This window comes from Scaptodrosophila lebanonensis, unplaced genomic scaffold (assembly GCF_003285725.1).
Source record: "Scaptodrosophila lebanonensis strain 11010-0011.00,11010-0021.00 unplaced genomic scaffold, SlebRS2 tig00000001-arrow-pilon, whole genome shotgun sequence".
In the NCBI taxonomy this organism is placed as follows: domain Eukaryota; kingdom Metazoa; phylum Arthropoda; class Insecta; order Diptera; family Drosophilidae; genus Scaptodrosophila; species Scaptodrosophila lebanonensis.
The window spans coordinates 6,304,114-6,327,887 of NW_022060529.1; the positions used below are offsets into that span (position 1 = coordinate 6,304,114).

General features: G+C 37.9%; 6 protein-coding genes across 8 annotated transcripts; 3 read left to right on the forward strand and 3 right to left on the reverse strand.

The window, feature by feature from the left end:
* Positions 1-1,574: 1,574 nt before the first annotated feature.
* Positions 1,575-10,537, reverse strand: LOC115625939 (activating transcription factor 7-interacting protein 1). Of its 2 annotated transcripts, none has more exons than XM_030521178.1 (5): positions 10,407-10,537; positions 6,392-6,547; positions 3,042-6,333; positions 2,509-2,897; positions 1,575-2,400 (listed from the first exon to the last, which is right to left on the reverse strand). In XM_030521178.1, the coding sequence occupies exons 2-5, from the start codon at positions 6,501-6,503 to the stop codon at positions 1,952-1,954; spliced, it is 4,242 nt and encodes a 1,413-aa protein (XP_030377038.1). In that variant the 5' UTR covers positions 6,504-6,547; positions 10,407-10,537; the 3' UTR covers positions 1,575-1,951. The 2 variants fall into 2 exon arrangements, with proteins under 2 accessions (XP_030377038.1, XP_030377046.1); XM_030521186.1 differs by lacking the exon at positions 10,407-10,537 and adding an exon at positions 7,587-7,680.
* A 123-nt stretch (positions 10,538-10,660) lies between these two features.
* Positions 10,661-11,607, forward strand: LOC115625956 (transmembrane protein 223). The gene is made up of 2 exons (XM_030521198.1): positions 10,661-11,178; positions 11,244-11,607. Exons 1-2 carry the CDS (start codon positions 10,788-10,790, stop codon positions 11,534-11,536), a joined length of 684 nt encoding a protein of 227 aa, XP_030377058.1. The 5' UTR covers positions 10,661-10,787; the 3' UTR covers positions 11,537-11,607.
* On the reverse strand, positions 11,532-11,944 carry LOC115625964 (H/ACA ribonucleoprotein complex subunit 3). The gene is made up of 2 exons (XM_030521211.1): positions 11,817-11,944; positions 11,532-11,761 (listed from the first exon to the last, which is right to left on the reverse strand). Exons 1-2 carry the CDS (start codon positions 11,868-11,870, stop codon positions 11,621-11,623), a joined length of 195 nt encoding a protein of 64 aa, XP_030377071.1. The 5' UTR covers positions 11,871-11,944; the 3' UTR covers positions 11,532-11,620.
* A 126-nt stretch (positions 11,945-12,070) lies between these two features.
* Positions 12,071-13,040, forward strand: LOC115630686 (crossover junction endonuclease EME1). 2 transcript variants are annotated; one of them, XM_030527345.1, is made up of 2 exons: positions 12,281-12,386; positions 12,454-13,040. In XM_030527345.1, the coding sequence occupies exon 2, from the start codon at positions 12,530-12,532 to the stop codon at positions 12,998-13,000; it is 471 nt and encodes a 156-aa protein (XP_030383205.1). In that variant the 5' UTR covers positions 12,281-12,386; positions 12,454-12,529; the 3' UTR covers positions 13,001-13,040. The 2 variants fall into 2 exon arrangements, with proteins under 2 accessions (XP_030383197.1, XP_030383205.1); XM_030527337.1 differs by having other exon boundaries at positions 12,071-13,040.
* Positions 13,041-13,164: 124 nt separating this feature from the next.
* LOC115630699 (transmembrane protein 170A) lies at positions 13,165-14,299 on the reverse strand. The gene is made up of 2 exons (XM_030527355.1): positions 13,997-14,299; positions 13,165-13,905 (listed from the first exon to the last, which is right to left on the reverse strand). The coding sequence occupies exon 2, from the start codon at positions 13,705-13,707 to the stop codon at positions 13,321-13,323; it is 387 nt and encodes a 128-aa protein (XP_030383215.1). The 5' UTR covers positions 13,708-13,905; positions 13,997-14,299; the 3' UTR covers positions 13,165-13,320.
* Positions 14,300-14,662: 363 nt separating this feature from the next.
* On the forward strand, positions 14,663-15,815 carry LOC115633802 (craniofacial development protein 1). Its single transcript, XM_030531284.1, has 2 exons — positions 14,663-15,529; positions 15,589-15,815. Exons 1-2 carry the CDS (start codon positions 14,763-14,765, stop codon positions 15,680-15,682), a joined length of 861 nt encoding a protein of 286 aa, XP_030387144.1. The 5' UTR covers positions 14,663-14,762; the 3' UTR covers positions 15,683-15,815.
* The last annotated feature ends 7,959 nt before the right edge of the window (positions 15,816-23,774 follow it).

The window sequence follows — 23,774 nt, forward strand, 5'->3', positions numbered from 1 at the left end:
CATTCGAGTGAGATAATCTCAAAATGATACACATGTCAACAGTTTTGAACTGATTTATTTGAAAAATGAATACTAGAGTCGCGTGGGCTCAGCTCTTATACACTCCCCTAAAAAAAAAAAAATAAACAATTTAAAATGTATTTTTTTTTCAATTAATATTTAAACTGAATTAATTAAATAAAATTCATCAAATCAAAAATAAATAACACGTGCATAGGTCGTCGTTCAATAAAATGGGTGTCTACGCGAGACAATGTACTTGTGTATGTGTGCAGTACAGAGTCAAGCCCAACCAACAATAAGGATGTAATACCAAGTTGAGTTAAAAATTCATAGAATTACGGGAATGTCACTTATAACGGTGGAATGGGGGGGGGGGGGGGGAGTTCGTCACAAAAATACACACTAAATCGTCACGCATCCTAGCTGCTTGTTACATACATTCGCACTAAACTAGTATTCCAATTTACCCTTTATGTACAGGGTATTAGAAATGCTCACTTGAAATGTATTTCCAAATGCGCGCACGTGTACCAGAAGGCAATTTCACGACTTCTCTAACAACAAATACCCTTAACCATCCACTCCCCACGTGCACACACAAACATACACTCATGTCTATACAGACGTGCAACGTTGCACTAGCGCCTAATGTCAAGGTTTTTCGGCGGGTGCTCAAATTGCTGGTCAGGCACATGGCACACTAGAGACTGCCTGGCCGCCTTAGCAACTAGCACACGATTATGTCATAAAACACAAACACATACTAGATATATGAATATGCATTGATATGGATACTGCAAGTTACCGCCCCTATCCTTACCCCGCTTGAGTGAACAGAAATGTCAGCGAAACTTTCGTTGCCACCAACACCCATTTGTATCGAGCGACCGACCCACCAGCCCCTTGCCACGCCAATGTCAAGTGCTTAAGATTCATTGCCATTGTGTCCATTAGATCGATCAGCGATTTAAGTGACCCCACAAATTGGCATATCTATGTATGTGTTAATTACTTATTTTCAACAACTCTGCTATGAATACAAAATGTACACAGTATAATTATTAGGGCCAACAAATCCATATTCAAGAATACCATACATAGTATACAAGTAGTATGTGTATACTTGTATACACTTTCTAAAAAGTGCAGTATTTTCAAAAGCATGCAAATCATATGGGGTAACAAAAAAGAAACTTTGCTGTTTAAACACAACGAAATGTAAATTTTGTTAAACAAAATAATATTTAATAAAGCTGTTGTGGACAAATCTGCAGGCCGATTTCGCAGTATTTTAAAATAAAACTGAATTTCTTTTAAAAATTGTTTATTCTAAATATAGGACTAATTTTAATTCGCACGGTTTGTTTTCTTCAAGGGTAATTTATTCATTTATTGTTATTGGGTTTAGACATTATACTTAAAACACTTTCTTCTATACTTTTCGCATTTCTTAACGTCTAAACGCCATTTACTTAGTTTTCTATGTAGATGTATAATTGTTGTTTAATATAAATATTGTTTTTTTTAATTCCATAAAGAATTTATATATTAAAATTTGAGTCTTGCATATGCTAAAATGAATTAAAAATTGAAGACGATTACTGGTACTATTTTATGTGGTTTGCTTGTGTTTTTTTTAAATTATTTATTTTTTACTTAAGGAACAAATTATGAATACGTTAATATTTTGAATTTAGAGCAGATACTCGTACTTGTAGATTCGAAGCAAAAAAATGGGCATTTCATTTAGGCCTGTTCGGAATTCCGAAAAAACACGTTTTGTTTCTAGGATTAACAGCATTACTTTATAAATTTCAGATAAACGCTTATTCTTCAAACATATTTTAAATATTGAAATTGGAAAACAGAACAAGCCTAAATATAAATAAATTAACCACAAATTAACGCGTCGTCACGGCAATAAAACAATATCGACGGACCAAAATATTTAGTTCCATGTCTTTGGTAGACTGAATGGACCATAACGTTGATGGCAGTCGACCCCTCGTACCGCAAAATAGTATCGCTGGTTCTCCTGGAACTGATTCAGCGTCACTGCCATGGGCAAGAGCATTGCCTTCACATCGCCCACATGCCTCCAAGAGTCAGTGCTAGGCTCGTGGATGGTTTCTTGGTAAGCGTAAATTTGGTAAGTGACGCAGTTAGAAAAGCGATTTGTGGTATCCTCTAGTGTCCACGAAATTACAATGCCGCTGTCGTGTAAACTGATTCGGATGACGGGTCGAGATGGCGGCATTTTCCATGCAGGATTAAAGGGTTGGGCAGGTGAAGTGGGCAGCGGTGCCGGATGCGAGTAGCGCAGTCGTGTCGAACTAGGCGGGACATTCTCTGATCGTATTTGCATGGTCACATTGGAGCCAATTGTGGGGCGTGGAGCTATAGAGAAGAATAAATGTTTTAAAGTTCGCTGGTAAACTTATTTCAATTCAACACTTTTTAAATATTTTTAAAGATAATACAAATGTTAATAATAGCCGTACATACCTTGGGAGTTGACGGTATTCACAATCTGACGCGCCACAGCATTGGCACGTGGCATATTTAGCGGGGATACACGCACCACACTGCCGGCCACCGGACGCACATTTCCGCCTTGAAGCGCTGTGACCGACGCTTGAACAGAGCGTTTTATCGTGACATTAGGGGTTTGCCTTAGCCGAGAAGTAGCATCCGCAGCAGCAGCAGCAGCAGCTGCTGCATCATCCTCGTCGGTCAAATCAATTACTGCCTTTTCTTTGGGTTTGGCAGGTGTCAAATTGGGCTGACTATAGGCTTGAGTATTCGATACGGGGACAGAGACGGTACCACCCACAGGCAATCGAACTTTTGCAGGGACCTTTGGACCCAACTTGTATTGCTGATTATTGCGCAGTCTGTAATTAATAAAGGGTTGTTAGTAATGCAATACTATATGCTATCGATCAATCTGATGTGGACACACAGGATGACTGATGAGTATATATTTCCGAACAGGTTTAACAACAAAGTAAATATATGTATATTTATTAATAACTTACTGGTTGTTCATTTGTTGTTGTTGCTGCTGCTGTTGTTGTTGCTGCTGCTGCTGCTTCTGAGTGGCATACGCCTGTTGGAAGTCCTTACCAGATGATGCACTTCCCATGCTGCGAGAACGTATGACAGCCGCAGTTGCCGCAGCCACTGCTGCAGCAGTCACAGTTGAACTGGTACTTGCTGGCAGCTTACTTATTGGCGATGTCTTGCCCTGCATAACGGATGTGTATGTTATCCCTGACTGCGGCCGCGGACCACCTAATGAGGGCTGATTACTACTGACAGGAGTATGAGAGTTGTTTATTGGCCCCGGACGCTGAGGGGTAATCTTTTGCATGCAACCACGACGCACTGACGGTGCGGAACTATTTACACCCGGACCATAAGGACCAAATTGGGAGGCACTGCGCAATGTGTTCGGACTGGAGCTTGGCTGGGGACCTGGTCTTGTTGTTGCGATAGATGCGGCCGCGGGGACTGAACCCCTCACAGGGGAACGGATTGAAGATGTGCCCACATTTTTTGATGTTGGGCCAACATTTTTGGGCGGAGAACCCATATTTTTGGGTGATGTGCCTGTACGTGCTTGGCTACCTGATAACGATCCGATGCTGTTGCTACTATTCACTCCGGTACTGCTTGGCGGGCGTGTGTCCTCGGTAGGTTTCTTAACGGACATACCGACCTGCAGCCCAACGGCTCGGGTAATTCTTACAGGTGCCGTAAACTGTCCATTCTTGGCTTCAAGATCCTTTACCACACGCTTGTGAACTGTGTCAAGATCCAGAAACTGTTTGGAGATTTCGGCGATTTTGCGACGATATGTTGCCATTGAAGCCTTGTACTTTTCTACTTGGCTGTTTAACTCAGCGAACTCGCTCTTTACCAGCATGCTTTCGACAACCTTTTGTAGCACAAGTTCCTCCAAGTCGTGCCGAGTCATTTTGTCAAAGCTCTTTCGAAAAGTTTTCATAAACTCTAGGCGCAATGGCGGAACATCGGTCTTCAACTCTGGCGGAGGCTGCAACTTAATTGGCTTTATCTCTTCAATTAGATCTTGTTGTTCGTCGTTTTTACTTAGCTCGATTTTCTCTTGTTCTTGTTTTAGGGCTTGCTCAGGTGACTTTAATGGCAATTCGCCGTCCTTTTCTTGCGCATCCAAATCAATGTGTAATTGGCCGTCGTTAGAGTTATTGGAGTCCGAATCATCAGTCTTTATTTTCTTGTTTGGAGTTTCCTCCTTCGGCGTGGGACTATCCACTAACTCGTATGTGCGCTTAACACCAGATGTTTCAGAAGCATCTTGATCTTCTTTGACGACAGAAGAACAGCTATTATTTGGTTGGCATGGCGCTTTCTCGTCGTCTTCTGTGCTTAGTCTGAGTCGCTTTAGTGGGGGTATTTTCGTATACAGTTGCTCGTCTTCAGGTTCGTCTGGAATAATTTCAACATCGGCGTCATCAACCTCTGTAGTGGCAACTTCATTTGATTGGGTCACTCGTTTATTCGAAAGACATAGCAAATTGCTGCTCGAATTGCTGCTGGTATCGTCTATTAAACTTGATTTCAGTTTTTCAAAAGATTTTGATTTTTCAAACTGATCGCAAGCGTTGTCCGAGTTGTCAGTGTTCAAGTTCGTGGCCTTAACAGGTTCAAGACTCACTCCATTATTCGCTTCAGGTTCAGCACTACTTTTCACACTTTCAACTGTTTTGCTGGATGTGTGTTTTCCTGGTTTCTTCCGAATCAAATTTTCATCTTCGTCCTCAGACAGCAACACAATCTCATCGTCTTTTTTATCAACCGTTAAAGATGGCTGATTTTTTTCTTCCGTGTGAGGACTACCAATAGAGTTATTTTCTTCTGCCTCTTTTTCAATGGGCTCGAAAAATATTACTTCATCATCAGAATCTTGGTCTTTTGCATGTAGTTCATTTTTCTCATTTTTGGCAATGGAAGACGACCCAACACACATTTCGTCTTCAGGTTTGGCTTCTGAAATCTTATCCGCCGTCTCTTTATCCTCAGATACATGGGCTTCATCAGCTTCATTTCCCTTAGTATCTGAGGCAAGAATTGTCTTGGTACTGTCATCATTACTGTTTATCGTTCTAGCCAAATCCTTTGCCGACCAATTTTTATTTAAAGCTGCTACCTCATTAGACCTTTCTGAAGTATCTTCATTCGATTTGTTTTCATCAACAGCATCGTCAGAATTTAAAAGTTTATTCTCATCCGTTTCAAATTCATTCGTCGCCTCGATGCTTAATTCGTTCACAGAAGTTTCGGTATCTGCTTTCATAGGAGCTGACTCGACTACATCAACAGTTTTCAATTTATTCATATCTTCTGCTGGCAGATTAGACGCTTGACTATCTTGTTCGAGGCAGTCGACAGATATTTTCGTCTCTTCTTTCTCCAAAGCTTCAGCGCTCGGTAAGCATTCTTCGGAAGAATCAAGATTAATAAATGTTACGTCCGTTTTGGATTTATCAACTTTTTCATCGTTGAACTGATCTAAGCTTTCATCCGAAATTAATTCCAGCCCATTGGAATGTTTTTGCTTCGATTCTTTATGATAAGAATCTGCTTCACTCTTAGAATCTGTACTTTTAAACTTTTTAGACTCTTGACTGGCAAAGGCATCGAAATCATCTGAGGAACTGATGGTTTCCAGTGCATCCATGAAGACATCTTCATTGGAGGATGGTACTGGCTCATTTTTTTCTGTTACTGCATCGGTATTATTCAATTCGATGCTATCTGGAGATATTTCTTTTAGTTGAATCTGTTTTACATCGTTTTTTATTTGTATGGGGATCTTTTTCACTACGTTTGCTTCTTTGGCGTCTGTAATTTTTACGATTTTATTCATGTCTTTTTTGCCGTCGCCTTCAGAGGTATCGTTCGATTCCACATTATTTTCGGTACTATTATTTTCATTCGCCATTATGCTATCGTCTTTTAGATTTCTCTGGTCCAGATTTTTAGATTTAGCTTCCTCTGATAAGAGTCCTTCAGCAGGCTTCTTAGAAACGCAGTCGACAATCGAGCTTATTTTATGTAGTAACGCATCTAAATCGCTACCCGTATCGCGCTCTCGGTTAACACCACAGGCCGACTTATCAACATTTTCATCTGTTAATTCTTGTGTACTATCTTTTATTAAAGCCACTTCACCGTCATCTTTCGATATTGTGTCCAAATCATTTTCATTGGTGTTGTATTTGGAATCGACCTCTTCGACTTCAGGCACTGATAAGTTTCCGTTCTCTTTAGCTGCAGCTGTGATATCTGCAAAAAATTCAAAAATCGAACAACATTTTTTAATATTTCGAAAAAATTTACATACCAGGGCTGGACAGTACTTCCACTTCATGGTTGTTGTCCAAAGCTATGCTTTTTATTATACTCTCATCGGTTGGCAGTTTCGACAGTTCCATATTTTGAGTAACTTCCATCATGTTTTTGATTAATTTTTTTCCGTTCAATACATTGAAATTTTCAACTATAATATAGAATATATAGAATATTATATAATTTTAATGCATACATTCATTTTTCTTTATTCGTAATAAAAAAAATTTCAATAGTTACTTATTATTAATAGTAAATTCGTACTGTAAGCAAGATCAGTTCGAATACATACATACATATGCATCAATAAATGCTGTACATTTTTTCAAAATATATTACTATATCGATATTATTATATTACTAAAAAGTTACTGTGGCATTTTCAATACTACAGAAAGCTTTCATGCAAAAGCTTTTCAGAGCTTTCTTTAATATTTCGCGTTTTATTCTATATGACTAAAAATTATATATTTTTAGACCTTACTGAAACAAAAAAAATTAATCAGCATTAAGCCAGGGAATAGCTGATACAAAAAGAATCCCCTTTTTTCTTACACTTGTATGTACATTATTACATACATGTATGTGCATACATTTGTATTTAGAAATTACGTTCCTTTTCGAGAGTAAAATGAAGTTGAACGGAGAGTACGAGTAACAAAATAGAATTCACTATAAAGGTCTAATATAAACCAAAGATGTGTACATACATATATGTATGTATATAATATTAATCGATGTACATGTTTCTAACTGTATATCTAAACCTTTAAAATTGTGTATACATATCTACACATATACATGTGTGTGTAAGGTACACATACGTACATATGTATACGAAGTATGTATGCAAGTCTGCTATGCCGTATGCTGTTCGCTCCACGAGTAGGTGGACGGTCGGCCGGTCGGGTGCGTGTGGTGCCGAACGTGAGGGAAAAGCAGAGAAGAGAGCGCATAGAAGGCAGAAATGGATGATAAAAGTTTGGAGCTAATGAATGAACCAAGAATATGTTTTGTATGGGTGTAACGTAAATCATTGAATTCATTCCATTTCTCTACGTACCTAGGTATGTATGTATATACATACATACATACATATGTATGTACATATGTATATCTATGGAAACTGTTAAATACTGTCTATAAAATTGAGGTTAAGTTGAGTTTATCAAATGAATACAGTTACTTACATGTTTGAGCGTCACTCGAACCTAGGTGTTTTTTATTTGATGTTTTCTATCTGATTTGATTTTCTTACACTCGAAGAAATCGAAAACAACTTGACTTCACTGACGGGTTCAAGGCAACACTGAACACAAAACGAAGTGAACGCTAAGGCAAACCAGCTGGCAAAAACGTAATACGCAGACAACAAAACGCGGCAATCCGAGAGCAACGTTGCTGCAAAGATAATGAGAGCGCAGAGAAAAAAAGAGAGCACGCGAACCTCTGACTTTTCGATATGGGTCGATTGAAGGTTGTCTATGTCGTCGAAACCTCAGACAAACCTAGGTTTACCCATAATCAAAATTAGCTAACTACATTATTGTATCTTCAAGTGTATTTATATACATACACATGTATGTATATACAAAGTACATACGTAATTTCACTAAACAATAAAGAAATCGTTACTATTGCATAGGTGCAATTCACTTGTAACATTTGTAAAGAGAGTTTTTTACGCGGCTTAGCAAAGACTCGGAACAAGTTGGCAGGGTTATATTAAAACTAGGGACAAGGGGTGGAAAGTGCGGGGAGAAACTTTAAGGACTTTGTTGAACTTCATACGTGGGATCGACGTTCGCCCAATTGAGACTGGATTTATAACGGTTCTATATCAAAGCAACTAAAAAGATATATGTATGTATGTGCATACAAAGGTACTAATGTAAGTGACCCGCTTGCCAATTGTATGCGTGTGTGTGCGTATAGATGTATCAGTCCATGAGCTGAACTGACTACGTGTGCGAGAGTGAGCAGGCCTTAGAGCATTACATAGGAGAATGAGAGAGATGACTCTAGGACACTTCAGGGGGGGATACGTCGAATACCTATTGTAATTTTCATTTATCAAAACCTAAACTAAATTTAAGCCACGTACATTTGTATATATGTACATATATGTAGGTGACAACTTATTCTATAGCTACATGTAAAACAGCTGTTGCTGTAAACATGTAGCAACAGAATGATAAAAGCAAATATGTATGTATGTACATACATATATAAAATTAAAACACGAGCCTTTGCTAACTTGAAGCAACAGAAACTGGACATCAGCAACATATTAACATACATACATGCATATATATGTATGTACATGTACGAAGTTGTTCATTTCCATACAGGATCCTTCGCCTAGGCAAGGACCATTGAGCGATACCGGGTTTCCATTGGCAAGAAGGGGGAACTATTCAAAACAATAACCAAGAGAGCTTGAGAGAGTAATGGAGAGCGAAATTGGACGTTAATACGAGGTAAAAATACATATGCATATGTATGTATGTGTAACACATCTACATACATACGTATGTATGTATGTATGTATGTATTCATTTAATAAAAAAAAAGTTCGCCATAGTGCCGAACACCGCACGACGGCTTTGCTGTACGAGACCAACCGAAAGATACAGCAGCAAGCGTAAAAGCAACAACCAAAACAGATGCAAACAAAAACTGAGGCGGTGGCAGCCATATTTGTTGGTCAAAGCAATATTATACATAGAGATTTTTTCTCTCGGGAAAACTGGTCTTGTACTCAAGCGCTGCTTTTCCATATTCTAAACTTAATTGATATTGAAAAACTATATAGAAATACTTACATATGTATATACATATAAATATGTTCATATGTACAAATGTTTGTTTGTATTCATAATCCTATTGTTATTATCCCTAATGCATTAACCCTCAAATAAATCTTAAATCATTTTTACATCTTATACATACAATGTAGATGGCTAGAGCTTTGTGGAAGTTAGGACCCGTTTGGGTGTGATATCTATTATAGCTGTTTCACTCCCACACATGCACATATACATATGTATGTATTTATACCTGACATACATACATATATGTATGTTCAAAGCAACACAATTACTTGTTCCTGTGAATACAAGTGAATATGAATGCATTCGTATGCATACATACATATGTACATATTTATGTATGAATAACATTTTGCCACGGGCTCATTTTATAGGTTACGTATCGATTTTGATACAAAGTTAGGTTAAGTCGAGAACTTCAACGGGTTTATTTAAGTATGCTCAGTTACTACATATGTACATACATACATATGTATATATGTATGTACATACGAGCATATGTAGGTCAAGACCCTATTAGCTTTATACAGTATAATATACAACTGCAAGTTGCAAATATTTCCTGAATGTCTAAAACCCGACAAACAAGCTGCGACCAAAATAAAAGTAATAGGGAACACATTTTCAGCCTTCTATTGTACATTTTATGTTTTTAGGGTTGTCAGGTACCTAATCAGAATTTTAATACTATTTGTTAATATACAATGCTATTATAAATACGTTGCACATAAATAAAAACAAACTATATTTAGTATACATATTATATAAAGGGTTGTCATGTTTGACAATTATTTATGTGTACCGTATAAGTACACGAAGGATTGATATGCAACAATGCATATTTATTTTGTAAGTATTTTGACGGATTACTCAAAATATAATCTTTAATCATGATCTTAGTACACATTTTAAGTTTATACTATTAATTTAATAGAACGGACACTTGACAACCCTGCACAAGTAAAATATATTAAAGTGGTCTTACCCAAACCAAAAATTCGGAACGCGAACAGGGTGTTCTCAGATACCTCTCAAACCACTTGTTTTATACTAAAACTTCGTACTAATCCAAACCAAGCCATATACATAGATTAATTGATATTGTTTGTAATAATACATTCAACTTGGCAATACATACATACACATATATCAACATTTTAAAGGGTCTGGGGAACTTACCTTGCGAAAAACCAAGCTAATTCTGTAAAAAGTAAACTGCAAATGCTTAGAAAATGGTTGATACACACTTCTTTTATGGTTAAATAAAGTTTTGATAATATTTTGTGTATTTTTTAACAATTTTCAGTCGTTTTGTTTACACCCCAAACGGAGCAAAGAACCGCTTGTACATCGGCGTTCCAAACACAGACTAAATCTTTGTAGCCAACAACAAATGTGCTGATGGAAATTTGAACTAGTTGTTGCAACTAGTTCAGTGCAGCGAGCCAGCAGGGAGTCGTGGTGCAAGTGGAACACAACAAAATCATCTGGGAAAAAGCGAGGTTATATTTGCTATCGGTTTATATAAATAAATATGCTTAAAATAAATTGCCAATTAAAATGAGCAATTTATTAAATGTCGTGCTTAAACACGGACTTAATGCATTAAAGTTGAGAAAGCAAACACTGCAGGGATTGTGCAGGATTAGTAAGGCACCGACGGCGCCGACAAAACATTTCTGCACACCCAGCCCTGCATTTGATGTCAGCACCAATGTGTCTAAGGACATCATATTGTTTAAATACGAAAATCCTCGTTTTTACAACATCCTCAACGTCTTCGCCGTTTGTCAGTTTGTGTTCTGGAGCTATCTATCGCATTTCGCTTTTACAACCCTAAAAGATGCTCCCGTTGTAGAAAATCCTGAATATGAGCTGAAGTGGTATCAGCGCATTAATCTCGGTGAGAACAAGTACAGAAATGGTATTGCAGTATGCTGCTTTGCCATAGGTAAGTAGAAGCTAAATACATAAATCTTAACTTCAGAAACTATTTTGCTAATAAAATTTGTGCAGGGTATGGCATATTGTTTGCTGCCTGGATGTTTACACTGCGTTCTGTGCGTTTCCTGATACTGCGAAAAGGTGGACAAGATGTGTCTTTTGTTACGTATGGCCCATTCAATCGTAATCGCATCATGACGGTACCACTGAAATGCATATCGGCGCAAGAGTCTCGAGAATTAGCTCGAGTGCAATTGCCAATAAAGGTGAAAAACAAGACGCTTTACTATGTGCTTGATATGCGTGGCGAGTTTCGGAACCCCCAGCTATTTGACTATACGGCAGGCCTTAAACGACGTGTTTAGCGTATTTGTTTATAAAAAATTTGTTATTTATAATTCGTAAGTAAATACATTAGTATCAGCCATTAAACTTAGAAATGCGTTTATTTAAAACACGGGCTCGGGCTTTTGCGTCAGCAACAGTCCGAAACGTTTCTTGATAGTAATGCGTTGTCGTGAGTATTTGTCCTCAGGCGAGAACCGAGCTGGATGTGCCGATAAAGTGGGGCGGCCATCCTCGGTGCGTTTCTATAAAATTGATGAATTGTCACTTAATGTTTGTTGTTATTTAACCCTAACATACCTTCAACGTGTAAACCCGCTCGCCGTTTTCGTTTAGCGTGTACATCAGATACATAATTAAAATGTTGGTATTTTATTTGCAATTTAGAAATCCACAACAAAAACACGTGTGAGCAGCACTAGTTCAGACTGTAAAGTGACAGTGTTGTTAAATGATCATCCAGTCATCAAATAAATCAGCATCAAAAGAGAACTAGAACAAGAACTAGCAGAGCTAGTTCGCTTAAATTTCAAATATTAAATCCGCATAGCAAAATGTCTAAGAAGGTAGAGAATTTGCAAAAGCTGGCTATCAAGGAGCAGCAGAAACGGATAAAGCCTGGTGTGTGTCAAAAATACGTGCGATTGGTTTTGGATGCCAATCTCTTAAACAATTCCTTTGCCCAGGAGCTACTGCATCAATTAAACAATAAAGAATTGAAATACGATGTACGTAAGCTGGAAATGAGTAATTGCATCATCTGGGAGCGGAATGTGGGCCAGCACTCACTGGTGTCAGGTGTCAACTTGGATGATGCCTGGCACATGGAAAACCAAACGCTGATGTTACTTACAGATAGAGATTTTCAGCGTGAGCTAAACAATCAAACTCTGGAATTCATTGGAGCGAAATTACATACTGCTTTCCCCGAGTGTAGGTACACGGTAGTGGTTCCACGGACTCGTCAAAATAGGAATAACCACAAAAGCCACGAAGTTAATGCTTTGATTGAGATGCAGCTGTTGCAGGACCTCCACGTAGAACAATTGGGACTAGCTGGATGTGATGAGCTCCTAGCTTTGCTACAACGTTACACCAAAGCCATTGCTGAGGCGCCATACAAACACCAGCGGGCCGAAACGCTGCACAGCTTCAAGAAGTATTTAGCTAATGATAAGAAGCAATGCGTCCGCGTCCAATCAGGTGGGGCAGCATCGTATGGACGTCTGTGGCAACAGCACCTTAATCGCCTCCCTTTGGTTACTTTAGAGGTTGCAGAGTCAATTATTTCGCACTATTCGTGCCCGAAACGTTTGCTGGACCATTTTGATAACAATACAGACGCTGTGCAAACGCTTGCAGATATAAAGATAAAACGAAGCAATGGTCCACATCCGTTACAAACAGAAAGACGAATTGGGAATGTGCTCTGTAGCAAGCTGCATACGTTGTATAGTACTCGAGACCCAAATACTTTAATCTAGTAATATCTGAGATTTAATGTCAGTAGATGGTAATTTTATGTTGAACTAAATACTACTTTATTTCATAGATTTTCCGTATCGTATATAATTAAAAATCACAATATTTGAAATTTAAATACGAAATTGTCATATCCAATATTTTCTATATTGAACAAAATAAGGAAACTATATGTAAGGAAATTAATGAGAAGAGTGACTGATAACACATAAAATCTAAATTATTAAAGTCGATTGATTATAAATGTTTGTTAACATATGCTAAGAAATGAAAGTTGATTTACAATGAACAAAATCCTTACTGTTCTCAGGCTCAGCACAATTTATAGAGTAGCCAGGATACGTGTGAAGCCCAGACAAGCTGATACTATGGTCTGGCCCAGACCCCAGATCATGGCATAAACTGGCGACATTGGGAGGCTAGAAGCCCGGTGCACAAACGCGATAACTGCACTACTGAAGATCCCGCTGGAGGCCGGCGATAGAAAGCCCATGACCAATATCAGTATTGAGAAAAATCGACCAAATTTATGTTTACGCAGCGTCACAAAGGCTACCAAAGCCGCACACAGATGTATGAAAATGGAGGAGAAGAGTGCCCAGAGGAAGACATGATACCACATTTCGCGAAAAGTGTTAAGGCGAGCCTGTGATCGCAGCCCCATGACATCTGCAATAGTGTCCAGTTCATCATTGTCTTCGGAAAACATGACCAAGCTGAGTTTATTAACTGTCCAACAGATTTTAGAGATGCCAATTGGAAGTACGCGTTCTTGAGTTATTCTCGCTACTTAAGTCGATATTTATTGCTTTTGTTGATGCCTTTGCTCATTATTTGCACATCGGATAGCTACTTGTATAAGCTAATTTTTAAGCCCTTAACATTATTGGTATTATTTAATATGAACCTGCAATTGAAAAATGATTTTATAAGCTATTTTTATGTTCATATGTATGTACATATGAATGTACGTTTCTAGTAAGTGGACGCGTACTCACACAAGCACCCACGTACTCCAAGAAGTGCTCTAATTTCAAAGGCGAACCTTATTTTAAATCCGCATGCGACTTTTTATGTTACACCTGAGTTACAGTAGCAGTCTTGCTGTAATATCCTGCTGCGTTTTTCTCGTTATTTATGTTTCAATTTGTAGATTGAAAAAGGATGGCTAATGCTTAATAAGCATTGCTTATTATTAAAAATGTTTTTTAGTACGCGCGTTACATTTTGTTTTGCACGAATCTAGAGATTAGCGATAGCATGACAATTAGTGGCTAATAAAATAACAATATCACTTTATTCGTAATATTACTGTTTTTGTTTTCTGTCGCATTTCTTACATGCTCTAACGATGAAACGTTTTGGAAATGAACTGGTCAGCTGTTGTTCGCGCAGGAACTAGAAGATTTAGATCACCGTTCAGTAAAAATAAATGTAAATGTTATCATTTTTTTATTTTACTTAAATATTTTTCTGAGAGAACAATTCATTGATTTATGAAAAAAGATTTTAATATTCGCTATTCAACATCCCTTTTAACTAAAGAGCGAAATGCTAACCAGGTGTAGCATGGCCAGAGTGACGCGCCATTGTGCTTGCTGCGTGACACGCGTGCAGCAGCTGATATGTGGTTTCATTTTGCGTCGGCTGCCCTCCTCTGTCAAAGCGAACATCGCGGCTCGCAACTTTTGTCACCGAAAATCAACACGGTAAAAAGTTAAAACAACGAGTGCATCCAATCAATAAATTTGTAAGTTAACAAATATGAATAAAGAGGAAAACTACGCCTCGGATAGTGATCAAAGTGACGAAGATTTTTGCCTAGAAAATGACGCAGATTCTTGTTCGTCGAGTGGCAGCGCCGAAGACAGTGAGGACGCCGGCAGTGATGCGGATTCCATTGAAAATACAAAAACTACAAAGGGCAGCAAAAAAGCCAAAGCTAGCTCAAAAAAGGAGGCCAGCCAAAACTCTCGCACCACGCGTCTCAAAGAGGCGCAACAAAATGATGGCAAATGTTCAAAGGAGAAGGACGAACTCGAGTCGGACGAAGATGTCGACAAATCACGTTCTGATGCGTTGTGGGCTGACTTCCTATGTGATGTCGGAAGTGCGAAAGCTGAGAGTCCAGTTAGTTTAAAAGCAAAGGAGGCAAAAGACAGTGTAAATCAAACGCAAGCTGGATCTACAGCCAAGGTCGATACACTAGTCACCAGGCAGATAACAGAGGTATTAGATTTTGCTGGCGAGCAGGTGACTGTACAAAAAACCGTGAGCAAGGAAAATCAGAAGCAGAGTTTACAAGAGCCCAATGCCACACCTAGCCCAAAACCAGCCCCACCAACTCGATCTTTTGGTATTGCGAAGCGACCGGCAAATGGAAATGCCGGTGGTCTGGGTTCATTACTCAACCAATTGGGAAAAAAGAAGAAGATGTCCGTGCTGGAGAAATCACAGCTCGATTGGAAAGACTTTAAGAGTGGCGAAGGCATCGATGAAGAATTACAAACACACAACAAAGGCAAAGATGGGTGAGATTGGATTGGATAGATATTTAATATTGTTCACTACTAACTTTATTTTTCCTTAGGTACTTGGAGCGCCAGGACTTTCTACAACGCACGGACTTACGTCAGTTCGAGATTGAGAAAAACCTGCGCCAGTCAACGCGACGCCAGAACTAAGTCAAGGTTTTCATGTCAACTCGCCTATTTACACATTCGAACTTTAAACTAAGATAATTCAGTGCATAAGTTCCATATTTGTGCTATCATAATTCCTAAATATATTTAAACAAATTTCGCATTATCAAACAAATTTCGCATTATCAAACTGTTCTACTGACCTCTTATGTTTGATCGAACTAGCGCCTAATATATGTATTTACATATATTACGCAGAAAATGGGAGTTATCTGCAAAAAACAAAACCATTTTTAGCTGTGCCACTTCTGAAAATGAATCATATATTGTATTATATATTTAGCCAATTCAAAATAATCTAAAAAAAAAGAATTGCGACCGCTTTTAATTGCGTTAAAGTGCTAAAAAATACCAGAGAAACGCAACGTTCGAAGCCTAGCTCGGACCAAAGTCGTCAACAAGTTCACTGATTTCGTCGTTAATGTATGTGCAGCACTAACTGCTCTGCCTGCTTCTGGCCGTTTTGTTAAACAGCCCACCGAAAATACGTCGTGGCTTTATCAACACGCCAATGCGGCTCAGTTGCTTTTAGCCAGCTAGCGGGGAAACTACAAGCGCATGCTGAGCGCGTCGCTCCGAGACGACTCAAAGAAAAGTGAAAAGTGGCTCGCTCTGGTTTAGTAGAAGTTGTTGTTTCTTGTTTTGTATACATGCAGTAGCCGAATGTCAATTGGCCATAATAAGTTCAATTGGCTTATGCGTTTCCACTTATTACCAAATAGGTGGCAAGTGTTTGTTGTTGTTACCGATGCTGCTCCTGCTGCGCTTAAAATAAGAAATACGCGAACTTTATTGCGGCCGTTGCGAACCGACATGCATTGTAAAATTGTTCCGTTTTTATTATCACTGTATTAATATCGATGTATAGTGTATTAAATAATACGTTTGCATTGGTGAAAGTGTGTTAACAGCTTTGCATACGCGACGCCATTCCGAATTACAATTCAAAAAAGAGCTGGAAAATTGAATTGAGCGGCGGCGCGAAAGAAGTACACGCCGTTGGCGACTAAAATAAATGCATTAATGCAAGTGACTGAAGTGGCAGTTTGAAAAGTGCATTCACCAAATGGCTATAAATAAATTAACATGAAAAAATATCTAAAGAATATAAAAAATAAGTTCAAAGCTCATGCAAATATATAAAAACAAAAAGGTCCACAACAATAAAAAACACGAGCTTTAGTTTTGGAATATATAAACCATATTTTTGAATACATATAAGGTACATACACACACTATGTGTAAGTTTTGCAATTACTCAAAATTTTGCATATTACTAAGCATTACTTTTCAAATGTATTGTGTAATTTTTGATTATATTCAGAATGCCGTAGAGTTATAATAGAAAATTAATTGGGGAAGAGAACTTTTAGCTTTGCTATGGTTCTTAAAATTTATTAGCTTGAATTTAAATTTTGTATTGTAATTCAAGACTTAGTTTTTTTTGCCACCAACCAATTAGGTATGCATACATATTTTATATAAATACTGGTATTTTATAAATGTATACTGCTTGGGAACTAATTGGCTATGCTTGTATTAAACGTGGTCAACTTTTAGCATAAGAAAAAGCACACACACATTCTACATATATGCCTACACATAGTATGTAGGACCAAGTATCTAAAAAGTTTTGTATGTAGTAGAAGAATCTAGTTTTTTTGTGTTTTCAACAGGGGACGACAAATTGACGGCAAATTAACGTAATTGAGGCTTTTAAAAAGGAAAGCTAGAAGAGTCTAGTCGAAGTCAAGCGTTGGTTCATGGATTACACATTTTTTGCACAACTCTAAAGTTGCGTAAACACACAAGTCAAGCGACATAAGACCTACCCGAGATTGCCCAAAAGGTAGGCGGAGAAAATTAGCTGCATAAACACGATGATGACTTAATGTTGAGAAAAAAGTGTGGCAAGTGCGTTGGGCCGACGCAAGGTCAACGTAATTCAAGAAAATTACTTACATAGTTCATCTGTTGTCATAAAAGAGCTGTAGTCAGCAAGTGCACGTCAAACATAAACGCAATCCAGGAAAGTTAATGCTCATAAACGAAAGACTTAAGACACGAACTTGTGTAGCTGTTGTAAGAGTACTGGACTACATGATTTATTTCATATTAAAATGGAAAACCTGTGGTAAATGGCCCAAAACTATAAAAAATATATAAAAGGTTTTATTCGTTTACATTTTTTTTAAAAAATAAAAACATCATATCCACGGAAATGTGGTCAAGGTCGTTGACGGTTTTGGGATTTTTAGCCAAAGCTCTGTTATTGCTTTTAGTTGTCGCATCTGTAATTAATTTATGAGAAATGATTTGTGTCGATGGCGCGCCAGTCTGTACCATAATTTGGCATTATTTAACACGCTGCAAAAACAACGTCAGCCATAACGTGGGGGAGACAAATGCTGAAAGACGTTTTTGCTGCGCCCTCATGGACATGTGTTGGCATTGCACAGGCTCAGGTTTTTGTTGATTGTTTAATTGTTGTTCATGTATCATTTCTAACAAAATTTGGTGTGCTGTATGCTGTATGTCGGTGATTTCTTACTTCATCGACATGGAAAAAGAAGCAACGTTTTGTCGGTTTTTGCACATATTTCGACTATCCGTTTTATTTTAATTACCCATTTTTTTGTCGGCTCATTTTAATATTTTTACTGCGTAGAAAAAGCTTGTTTATTTTGAGAAATATACTACTTGTATGAAATTTGACAGTTTTATTAGTTAAGGTAACCAATCGGTGTAAGCCTGGCGGATTGTTTTGTAAAGGGCCGCCTGAACAGCCCAAACCAGAGCCAGCACTTCACTCAGTTCGTGCAAAGGTAGGCAGTGCCACTGACCATGGCAGCGATTTGCATACATTTACACTTGAACAAATGAGTTCGGCGACAAACTTGTGAAGCTAACAACAACACATTATAAGCAATCTGTATCCAATGCAAAAACTGGGTTATATTCAAAAGTGGACTGAAATAAAAGAGCCAAAAAGATGCCAAATTTGAGTTAATAAACAAAGCGTTAAAATAGCTACGGGATCTTGTGCATGCGAAAAAGAGCGCTTTTAACTTTACCATTTTGCATTTTGAGTCATCTCTTTTGTTATTTTGTTTTATTACACCTCGTTTTGGCAAAAACACATAAGTATGATGTAAAACTGAAACAAGCAAACAAACAATAAGCCTCATGTGTGGCAGTTGAGAGACAAACACAAAGAGCCGCGCCAGCAATGTGTGTGTGCGCGCAATAAAGGAAAGTAAAGATTGTGCATACGCATACAAACGATATATTGGAGTACATATTGTGTTATATTTACTCTGGTCGACAATTAAATAGAAACTATATCCTAGAATTGTTAATCCTTTAGGTTAGTTAATTATAGTTTGTGTGCCATACTTTCATTTAACTAAATATTTATTTCTTTAAGGAAAGTTAAGTTAAAAGGCGAAAACATTATTATATTTTGTATTATTAAACCCTGTATGGAATTGGATGACAGTGAATGCTTAATTGAGTTAGAAGCTGAATGGTATACTATAAGGGCAGACAATCAAATTAGTTTATTCATTTGGTTTGAAATATTTTAAGAATTATTGGGCCAAATAGTTTGTGAACCTATTCAAATGTTCGCCAATGTAGAGAAATGTATGTAAATTCGAGTAAGCACTTCAGAAAGCACGCGTATACACAGTAATATTATAATGGCTAAGTTGTAAATACTTGTATGCCTCCTGTTGTTGTAGTTGTTTGGGAGCTTTTGCAATAACAATTTGCCGACCGAATTGTATTTACAAGTACGCCTATTGGGGCGTATGTGAAAGACAAATGAATTGCGACTGAAATCGTGGGCCATCGCCTACTTGTATATGTAAAGCCAATACTTGTAAAATGCGTACAGTTAGCTTTCGGTATGCAGTTTCACAGCAAGTATTCCACCTGATTACAGTTATACTCCCTTGTTTATTTTTGGCTGTGTGTAAGCATCGCTTTGCTCTCTGGTTGGGCACAGGTAAAAGGTCTCTACTTTCTCTGCATGTTCTTTTTTGGTTTTTTGGGGCCAAGCCAATTTGGAAGGCAGCCGGTCGGCACTGTCAACACGCTGCACGGAGATGCTTCTGTCCAATCGAAAAGCGCATATGTTGAAACAAAAACAATATTTATAAAAATAAATATATATTTATATATATATAAATAAATAATAAAAATGCATATCTAAATAAATGAACGCGAAAGAAAATGCATGCGTAAGAAAATGCATTTCGAAATTTCTGTTCAAAAAAAAATAAAACTAAAAAATAAAGGCGCTTGCAAAATACTTAACCATGTTAAGTTGCGTTGTAAGGAGGTTGACGCATTAGACATGCCAAAAGTGGTTATGCGATTTTTAGCAAGTTTCCAAGCATGTGTGGGTTTGTTTGTATGTATGTGTGGTTTGTGGTGTGCGGTGTGTGTATCGCTGTCATTCGTGCCTCTTTATGTGTTTTGTACTTCTTATTATTATTATTATTTATTTTTTTTTATCTTTGGGCTCTTCGACTGAATGAAGCATTTTTTTGTACTTCGCATTTCGGTCTTGCTTTGTATTTTCAATTTTCTGAGCGCTTGCAACGCCTGCGCCGCTTGCACTTTCGTTTTCGGCGCATTCAACTTGATAGCAATGCCCCAAGCCGCACATTGTCCAACTTTGTTCAATTGTGATGATCATCATCATCATCATCCTCATCACCATTACTTCAACGTAGTTGTTTTTGTTGCCAGATGCAACTGGTTACAGTGAAATGCAGTTCAAGTGTGCTGGAAACCACAATTCGTGCCTTTGTATTCGTAATCACGTACATACATATGTACATACTACACTACTACTAACATATACATACTTGTATATTATATGTATACAGTACAGGTATGAGTGGCGCTTTGCCGCACATGCTAGGCATTGGAAATTACATAAACATGTGTTTGAGTGCTCGTAGTTGTTGGGGAATTCATGAGAAGATGGTTTGGGTGGCTTGGAGGGATTGGCATGCGGCAAATAGTGTAGCTTCTTTTAATGCCCACTATGCATTCGTTAACCAATAATCAATTAGTGCAGAGGAAGTGTTTAGGCATAATCTGCGCAATTGTGCAAAAGGAAAGACTTAGGCAACGAACTAGCTAGGGTGGGATTCGAAGTGAAATCAAAATTGCCGCGCTTTAGGCTTGTAATTAAATGAAGTAAAGTTGTTACATCTTTTTTGGCACGCACCCACACATACACAAGTACTCAGGCATGCACACACACACACACACACACACACACACACACACACACACACAGACAGACAGGTAGAAAAAGGTAACGCACCGATAACAATGACAGCTGACACCGTGACCAATTAAAATAAAAGTCAAAACGTTTTGTTACGCGTTTGATTTTTGATTTTTGTGAGACCGAACAGCGACCACAGTGTTCGATCAAATTAAACATAAACGTAATAATAAGCAATGTGTGTGTTTTTTGTTTCCACCGCTTTTTTATGCATGGGCATAAAACAAACGTATTATGAAATTGAATTAATACGCGCACGTGTGCGTGTTAATTTCAAATACTTGCATATTGCAATATTTGGATCGGTGCTGGTCAGTGGCTATTAGCCTTTGCCCGGTTTTGTTGCCGCTGTGATGATCTTTGGCAATTGGACGTGTGCGGCATAACACCAGCCCGTAAAATGGTGTTGCGTTATCTGTAAATGTAACTGGTAACTCGCATTGCAGCCGGACATTTATTTCTGCGATAGTAGTATAACGATTCATTTTATTTGCAAGCAGAAATAAGTTCCGCATTGCATATTCTTAAAATTATAATATCATCATTTTTATTTTTCTTAATTAATCTCACAGAGAACTTAAGGTCTTGCTTCGTATATACGTAGTAAACTGAAGTTACCATTCAACTTCGACCATATAGCGATGCAAATTAGAAACCGATTACTATTTCAGAACTGTATGCAGAATTTTTATTCGTTAAATTGATGGCAATATTAAAGTAAACCTTGTAAGCGTGTAAAATGGCCAGCTTTATTTACCAATAACGTGTTTGGTATTGCTGCCAATTTTGTTGTCATTTCTGTTTCGTTGTGTCGTGTGAAAGTGGCAGTTATGCTAAGCAGCTTGTCTCGAATACTTGAACGACCACCATGGCCACCGACCACTCAAGCATGCTGACAACATTCGGACTTATCGAGTTTCAATTTATTGTGGCTTCATTATTAAATGTTGATTCTGTGTAGATGGCTAAGATCAGCTCTCAGTACTCATTAAGCCGGTAGTTTGGGAAAAATAGGGTGTGCATGAGCTGCGTATAGAGTATTGCTAGAATTTACTTTTCTTTAGGACTGGCATTTGTCGGTGTGTTTTTAATTTGCCAATTTTCTCAAGTAGCTTAGATGAGCTTTGTTCATGCCACTGCTCGGGGCGCACTCAAGTGTCCCACTTAAGTGCCATTCGGCCCACGCTATCGCTTATTTTCTTGATGATGCGCAGAGCCCAAGGCGCAATAAAAGAGTTCGAAAGCAAAGCATTTACCTTGAACTTGACAAAGAGTACGCCGATTTTTTCTGTTTTGACAGAGATTTTTGTTGTTTGTTGTTTACAAATTGTTTGCTTTGTGTGTTATGGAATTTTTGATTTGTTAATTGACTTAAAATATTTTACTGTATTAAACTGTCAACTGCAATAAATGGCGCTGAAATTGGTAAGCAGATATTTCTTTTATTTAGGGTGATATTCGTGTTTTCTTGCATCTCATGGCGTTGTCTGCATCGAATTGCTGCTATTATATGGCCTGCAAATTGATTTTTATACATCGATTTCGCAAATCGTTTTTCTCCATAAGAGTAGCCAAATGTGTATTTAATGGCTCTTCGATGATTGCGATTAAAAACATTTGCAGTTTTATGTGATGAGACATTTGAGTAGTGGGAATACTTCCTATAGTATACAATACTTCGTAATTAAAATGTATTTATGAATACACATGTCGATTTTGTATGTTTTTATATAATTTATGCACACACATACATAGAAATATTAAGCCTATGTTGGCGGCACGTGTTTGTCTTCTTTGCTTCGTTGACAACGGCTTGTTTTTTGGACGGAAGTGTATAATTTCGGCAGCTGCAATCAATCAGTCGGAGTCTTTCAAGAGGCTACTTAGTTGCTTGTTACCGCTAAAGAGAATTTATACATATCTGCAGTCTTACCAGTCTTACCAGTTCCTTCGCAAAGTGATTGCCAAAGAATTTCGACTACAGAGCACAGAGCACAATTTTCGATTAATTATTTTATTAAGCAATGCGTAAAGCAAGCCGCCAAAATAAGCAATAACAACAACAACAACAACTATGAACAATTACTGGCATGCAACATCGGGTCTGATCTAGAAACACGCTGCTTAAATACTTGTTATGGTTGTGTTTTGCTGCCATTACAGAGCAATGAGCCGCCTTGAACTCAATGATAGTTGCTTGGACAGGGAGCATTCTTCAACCTGAGAAGTTTTGCGTGTATATGAAAGGTGTTCAAGGCAGAAGTTATAGTTATGAAATTTCGATTTGGTTTCTAAGTCGAATAGTATGAGTCAGGTTCAGTGTTTCATCTGCACGGTGTTAAGTAATTTTTGTCAAGCGTCATTTGCATTGTTACTAAGTAGGTCGTATTGGGGTTTGCCGACGCGGTAACTGGCAAGTCGAATCTTATTATCAATTTTCGAATTATCCATGGCGCCTGTACTGATGTTAAAGAAGAAAAGCTGATTTAGAAAAGTCGCCACATCTTGCAGTGCACATAACGGCCCTTTCATTTATCGTCAGAGCCCTATTAACGTCACCGCTTTAATTACGACTAGAACTAATTAGATTAAGTACGCATCTTAAAACGCTTTATACTTTTGCAATAAAAAGGCAAGTCGCTACCGATTAGCACCTCACATTTGGTTCGAGAGTGCTGCCAAATGTGCTGGCCTGTCTGCTCATTTGTAATTTGAGCTATTCAAAGTTGAAAAAACGTTTATTGACACGCGCGCGTTGACTTTTTG